Source organism: Microdochium trichocladiopsis, assembly GCF_020744255.1.
Source record: "Microdochium trichocladiopsis strain MPI-CAGE-CH-0230 chromosome Unknown B0I36scaffold_9, whole genome shotgun sequence".
In the NCBI taxonomy this organism is placed as follows: Eukaryota; Fungi; Ascomycota; class Sordariomycetes; order Xylariales; family Microdochiaceae; genus Microdochium; species Microdochium trichocladiopsis.
The window spans coordinates 1,759,364-1,766,206 of NW_025763552.1; the positions used below are offsets into that span (position 1 = coordinate 1,759,364).

The following is a 6,843-nucleotide window of genomic DNA, read 5'->3' on the forward strand; positions in this document are numbered from 1 at the left end:
TCTGGCGCTCTACTGTCACTGCCATCGCGGTATGCTCCGGCCAGCCGTCCCCAGTGAAGTTGTTGCTGGCGGCAACTATGGCGTGGTTGACGCGTGCATGATTCGGGCTCCGAATCACCTTGTTAAAGTAGCCCATGTCCACCCGTATATCGGTTGTGGCACATAGGTAAAGTAAGTATATCGATTAAGTATGCGATATTTGGGGGACCTTCGACTACTATGTAGCGCTAAGTGCCGGTGTTGGGAGATACGACGATGCGTATCAGTAAGACCTTGGATGGTTTGGTTCCACCGCGCTCGTAGGAGCAGCTTGGACATTCCCCCACCACAATGTCTGTGTACTAGCGAGGCGTCCGAGTACGACTGCCTTCTCCAACAATGGCCTAAGCGGCCCTTTAACCCTCAGAGCATGAGGTAGGCCAGAGTCAAGGATGCGGACGCCATTCGCATCCTTGTACTTGACGTGAGCTGACGACAGGGTGAACCGGCCTTGCCTGTCTGAAACCTTGCGGAAGCGGAGAGTCGAGGGGAGTTGTCGGTGGTGGTTGTCCAGAATGTCTGGAGTGATGGCCCGCATCGCAGTGATCGAGATTTTCATTTTGGCGATCTGTTGTTTGCCAGCAGCATCCATGAAGCGGAGTTCGTAGCCAATGTGTGGCCAATTCTTTGAATTGGGTCTTGAATCGCCGTTGATCTGAAATTTCGTCATGCTTTGCGTTGCTCCATGGCGGGCCAGCGCGTCATCGAGAAACAGTTTGACCACAACACTAGTGCCGGGCCTGGAATGGGTTGCTCTGGCCGGCAATTGATGATAGAGGGCCGCGTCACTGGTTGAAGAAGGTGATCATGTCGTCTGCAACACGTTGAATCTGCGCTGGCAATGCCCATTCTTCGGGGTGCATCCCGAGCAGTCGTTCTCTCTCGTCTCTCTTGAGAGGTACGGCGAGAATCGCCTAGAGGCTGTAATATTTGCCGTGCCAGACTTCGGTTCTCGTTTTCCAGTGGCGCATGGGTGGTTGAAGGCTGCGTGGCAAGGGAGTAGTGTCCCGAGTGAAGTTTTGCTGGGCTTTGGCCATGGCTGTCATCCGAGTGGTGGCATCGACGCTGGGAGGAGTGTATGTGACACGCTGATCAAAATCGCGCGCATTCAATTCTGCTTTCAATCTCCGCACGCGCTCCTTGTTGTCGATTATAACCTCTAACGGAGCGTGGAGAGGATCGGTCGGTTCAGCGTCCACAATGGTAGCGACCTTGTTGGAGCTCTGCTGGGTCGGTTTGATTGTGCCATCGCCGTGCTGCCTGCCTTCTTGGCCGTCGCTTGCGGTTTGATCCTGACAGATCCCTTCGTGATGGGACCTGTGGTCGTCTTGGCGCGTTTAGTTGGCTTCCGTACCCTTGACTTGTTCTGAATTGGTGCCTCGAGGCTGTCGTCAGAGCCGGCGAGGACCGGAGCCGACGCTTATCGAGTCGCCAGAAAGGTGTTGTGACTACTGCTCTGTCGCGTAGCTGCCCGCGTAATCGCGAGGCTGCTATACTGGTAAGGTGGTAGAGCCATATTCTAGTGGCAGTAGTTCGTTGAAAGACTGGGGCGTGACAGTGAGGATCCCAGTTTCGTGAGGCCGTAGTGAAGTCTAGTAAAAGAAGAGGGCGTCTTGAGTAATCGATTTTAGTAAACGCGTCACCGCGTTGGAACGTAAGCCTTCGCCGGCTGACGCCATAGAGACGCGGCGAGTGGCAGGCCGTCAACGTACGAGTTGGCTTCATGTGTTCTTCATTCTGGCGGGGGAAGAGTCCAGGAGGGAAGAATTGGAACTTGTGCGCTTGCGTCAGGCCGTGTGGTGGGTTGTTGCCTCGGGCACAAACTGGCAGATGCCTACCGGGCTTCAGCCGGCCAGGCATCAACTCGACACGCACTAGGCATAACCTCACAAGCCTTCACAAGGTCAATCAAGGCGACGGCGGCGCTCGCCGTCCAAGTCACACCTTCCTTCGCCTACCACTGCAGCAGATCCAACAACACATCCAACAGCACAGCCCGTCAGCGTGTCCTGAGCACATTCGGGGCACATCCAGCACCACAGCAATCATGTCTCAGCAATCTCCAGCTCGCGACGACAAGAACTCGCTACCCGACGGTGTCAAAGGCCCAGACATCAGCAACCTCAACGCTGCGTTCCACTTCTACTACGACCAAGCCCGGCGTGCGCACTGTGACGGTGACAACGACAAGGTCTCGTTCTTCTGGCAGCCCGTCCGAGACATGGCCGTTTACTAACATTCACTCATCACGCGTCGCAGGCCTACGAGATCTCCCGCTGACTGCTTCTTGAGCCACTGGTGCCCCCGCTCCGCGAAGCCGGTGCCTGCCTCATCCTCGCCCAGGGACCAGAGTACCCTTGCGACAAGGTCGAGCTTGCCGAGCGTGGCCTAGAGCTCTACGAGAAGGTCGAGAAGATCACTGCTGCCGAGGGACCCCACAGAGAGTACATCACGGCAGCCCTCGATCGTGCCAGACGGGTCTTGGCCCTGACACAGGAACACCTGGCTCGCTCCATCGCAGAGGACGAGGCCCGCGGCCCTATGTCCGAGGAGGAACTCGCCAAGATGCGCAGCGACATGGTCGAGCGCTACTGCGAGGCGGAGGGTTGGTTCCTCCCAGAAGAGGAGAATGCTGCACACCTCGAAGGTTCGGGCAACGATGACAGCGACAGCGACAGCGTCACCGACGGGCTCGACAACACGCAGCTCGACGACACGCAGCTTGACAACATGGCCTCGCAGTCTTCTGTCAGCACGGTCACAATGGCCGGCGATGAGTCCAAGGCCTCGGCCGCGACGACTGACGAGTCGCAGACTGTCCTGATGGGGGAGAGACCAGTTTACACCCTACTCGGCTGGCCAAGCGACGACGAGGACTTGTAAGTCCGTGGAGGGCTTTGACGCCGTTGGTCGCACGTGGGCAAGTGGACCCAGAGAGGGTTTCTGTATTAGTCAGCCATCAATGGTAGGTACTCAAGGTGAACAAGGAAAATGCACTTCATCAATTCCCCCAGCGTGATCATGCGTCGCAATGGATGGTGAACAAAGAGATTGTCTGCACCTTGTCATGAATGACTTGCCAATTTTATGACTATGACTCTTGTGTGTGCATTGTCAGCCCTTCCGCACTCCATCGAACAACCGTGTCTCGCCAACCCACTGGAGAGGCGTGAGACAGGACCAAGACAACTTGACCGAGGACCTGGCTCGCAAGTGCTCGTCCGTGTTGGCGAGTCAATGCCCAATTTTGTGCTGAAGGATGCGTCCTCTCTCACAGATCTTGGTCGCCACTTCTCTCATTACTTGAGTCGACAAATGAGGGCATCATATCTGCGTGGTACAACATTGCCCTGCTGTCTCCCCTGGGAAGCCATAACAGCTTGTAGTGATGCTCATGCCAAAGCATATCTGCGCGGTCAGTTGGACGGTCTGCAGTCATCGTGGTCAAGCTGCCACAGCCACCCGGCCCGGTCGATTGCATGCAAGTGGCTGAGCGTCCGGAGGATCTTTTGCCAAGTCCTCTGCTCATTGTGCGTGCTCCTCGTGTGGGCACTGGCGTTAGCGACGCACAGTCACTGCGGATTGCAAGGACTTGTAGAGTTCTGTCGGGCAGACATGCGGCTCGCAGACTTCTGTGAGGACGTGGGAGGGACAAGCGGCGTACTCTGTTCAGTGATGCCGACAATCTTTGAGATTCAGAGATATTGTATCCGTACTGGTTGTCTTGCCCCGTAAAATAATTGTCGAGCGGTCGAGCCGAATTGTGAGGGTCTGGCGTCAGAACGTTGAGCCTCGGCAGGACTTTTGATACTTGGCTTTCTCGTACAATCCATAAAGAATCACTGGGACATCTCTTGCAGCAATAAGTCTTATATGGGCGAGGAATTGCTCTGGCTAAGGTGAATCCCATGAGCGCCCGCGGATTAACTCTGGCCTTCGCTCGCGCGGACGGTTGGAGGGAAGCGGAGGTAACAACCGTGATCAACATGCAACTTGGAGAAGGCAGGTCATTATGAAAAGGAATCTGCGTGTATTCGACGAAGCTTCTGCTTCAGTACTCGAGTTGCCAAGTGCGGGGCCGGACTGACGCCGCACCCCAGTTGACCAACTTTGCAAGCTCGCAACTTCCACCCAACTGAGCACGAGAAGCAGCAGCTGAACGACTGACAGAGGCTTGCCTATTTACATAATAACAGCGACCTTGTCGTCCATGTAATTACCAATGTCTCCCAGGAACAGCGCCGCGATGATGGACACCGAGCCAAATGCGATACTAACCAAGTAGACATACTTGTACGCCTCTGCGAAAGCGACTTGTCCAGCATAGATGATGGTCTGGTGCAGCGCCTCATTCCCTGCAATACCAGGCAGCTGTCCAATCTCGTCGAGCAGGCTGGCGCCCGTGAGCTGTATGACCTCGCCGATCAGGGTCGGGTCGGTGAGCCCAGCTTGATACATGACGCCGCCAATATTTGTGGTCGCCGCACCAATAAATTTTGACAGGAAGACGTTGTAGTAAGTCGTGTAACCGATGCTTCCACCGATGACACGGATGCTAAGGGTGAGCGCTGCGACGGTGCCAATAAATTGTGGAGGGGTGATTATAGTCGTCATTATGGAAGCCTATGAAGCGTCAGTATGCTTTTCCAGGTTCCAGATGACATTTAGAATACAGCACATATCGATTTTCACAACAGGGGAAAAAAAGAAGAAAGGGGAAAGAAAGAAACTCACCGGTACGACGATGCCACCAATGCCCAACCCGGCAACGACCAAGATACCCCAAAGTTGGTAAAGGTTATCCACGCAGGCCACGGCAAGGGCACCACATCCCGCAGTCATGAGCACCGAGGAAATAATCATAAGAAGCTTGTTGTGGCCGCGGAAAACGGACAGCAGCCACAGAACCACGCACGCCCCGGTCAAGATGCTCAACCCGACGGGCAAACCGCGCAAACCGACGCCAATGGGGTCGTGGCCGTACGAATTGTACGCCTGGGTCGGCCAAAACATAAGAATAGAAAAGAAGTTGGCACCGGAAATGAAGGTGATGACGAGTGTGAGGATGAGTGTGCGTGGTGCCTGGTTCATACCGCGCGGAAACATGGGGTATGCGGCGAATTTAGCCTCCCAAACGACAAACGCGACGATTGTCAAGAAGCCAATGATGAGCGGAGCGAGTACGAAGCGGGATGTCCAGGGATACTGCGTTGGAGGAAAGAAAAAAAAAGAAAAAAAGTCAGTTGACGAGACACTCACACCAGATCCGGGAAAGGACCAAAGCTCACCTGGTATCCACCATATTGCAGGCCCACCATGAACAGCATCATGCCGGTGATGGAAAGAAACCCGCCGACATAGTCGATGCGCTTGAGAACGTCACGCCGGGTTAGACCCTCCGAGTTCACACGTGGTGGCGGGAAGTAGAAGATCGCAGTAAGTACGAGCCCAATAAACGCCCACAGCGCACAAAGCAAACCAATGTACCGCCACGACGAGTGATACGCAATCAGCTGGCCCCACAGGACCGAAGGGCAGAACGGCAGGATGGTGAAGATGAGGACGGCGACGTATTTGCCACGCTGTGAAGTTGGCGCAAGCTCAGCCGTCGCGGCCAGAGCGGTCAATTCTTCAATACCGGCGCCGACACCGGCGATACTCATGCCAGCTGCATTGTGTTCGTCAGCAGAAGAAAAAATAAAAATAGAGAATGTTTGCAAGAAAGGGGAGTGGAAATTGGTGTCAGGAGAAGGTGAAGGGGAACTTCCTACCGATGAAGGCATCCATGTGAGGAGCAAGCGAGCAAATAATCATTCCAATCACGATTAGCGCAGCTCCCGCAAGAGCCACGTACCGCCGACCGAAGAGATCCGACAAGGATCCGACGAAAGGGCAGATAGCTGCGAGCGAGAGTAGGTTGGCCAGGACGAACCACGTCCAGTGGTCAACGCCTCCTATGTCTCTGTAGATGTACGGTGGGACCTGTCATCATTGGCCAGAGTCAGCTTGTTGAAAGGCCGATGGATGAATCGCGGTTTTGCGTGCTTACAGCGCCAAAGAGGTAGACGGGAATCTGGGAGCCGGTCCAGAGGAAGGCCTGTGCACGTCAGTAACTGCCCGGATCTTGTCTCAACATGATCAAAGCTCACTTGTGCGACCAGAGCCATGCGCCTCTTGTGGGTCATCTGGGAAACGCAGATCAGTATCGCGCTCCTCAGTGCTAGGGCTAGCAGTGTGACGAACAGGTAGCTCTTCTCCACCATATCCATCCTCTGTTTGACAGCATACAATGTTAGCTCTCGATCGATGCGGAAAAGATCAAGCAGCCACAAGGAACCCCTGACATACCGCCATCGCTGGCCGTCTTGCCGTTGGTCGAGCCGCCACTGGTCGCGACCCTCTCGACCTGCTCAGCCTCCACCTTCTCGGGCACGGCCACGCCGTTGTGTGTAGCTGACATGTTGTTATCAGTTTGCTGTTCGCGTGCCAACCTGCGTGCTGGGTTTCCGTCAGGGAAGGGTGAGAAACTGGGTGTGCCAAGTACTCAGCCAGCATGCGGAATGCAAGATGAAGAGACAAGGACGAGGGGCAATCGCGGAGATATCTATATCTAAAGGTAGCAGTGGACCCAGTTGGAGTCAAACACGACGATCTCCCGGGGTAGACGGCAGGCCTAGCACGGTCCAGGCCAAACGAGAGTGGCTCGTCGAGACCCAAGATGAGATGAACTCTAAGGTGCCTCGTGGCAGAGCCGTCCCGACTGCCTGGAATGGACTACGCGGCTGCGGAGCAATTGCGCCTGCC

The 6,843-nt window shown here is 55.2% G+C and overlaps 2 protein-coding genes across 2 annotated transcripts; one reads left to right on the forward strand and one right to left on the reverse strand.

Annotated features, from left to right (window-relative positions):
- Positions 1-1,955: 1,955 nt before the first annotated feature.
- On the forward strand, positions 1,956-3,295 carry B0I36DRAFT_434491 (uncharacterized protein; the record flags this gene model as incomplete). Its single annotated transcript, XM_046162710.1, has 4 exons — positions 1,956-2,230; positions 2,332-2,918; positions 2,992-3,004; positions 3,158-3,295. Exons 1-4 carry the CDS (start codon positions 2,087-2,089, stop codon positions 3,293-3,295), a joined length of 882 nt encoding a protein of 293 aa, XP_046008471.1. The 5' UTR covers positions 1,956-2,086.
- A 926-nt stretch (positions 3,296-4,221) lies between these two features.
- B0I36DRAFT_376698 (major facilitator superfamily domain-containing protein) lies at positions 4,222-6,224 on the reverse strand (the record flags this gene model as incomplete). Its single annotated transcript, XM_046160485.1, has 6 exons — positions 4,222-4,662; positions 4,774-5,244; positions 5,328-5,707; positions 5,811-6,021; positions 6,089-6,136; positions 6,189-6,224. 6 exons carry the CDS (start codon positions 6,222-6,224, stop codon positions 4,222-4,224), a joined length of 1,587 nt encoding a protein of 528 aa, XP_046008472.1.
- Between the last annotated feature and the right edge of the window lie 619 nt (positions 6,225-6,843).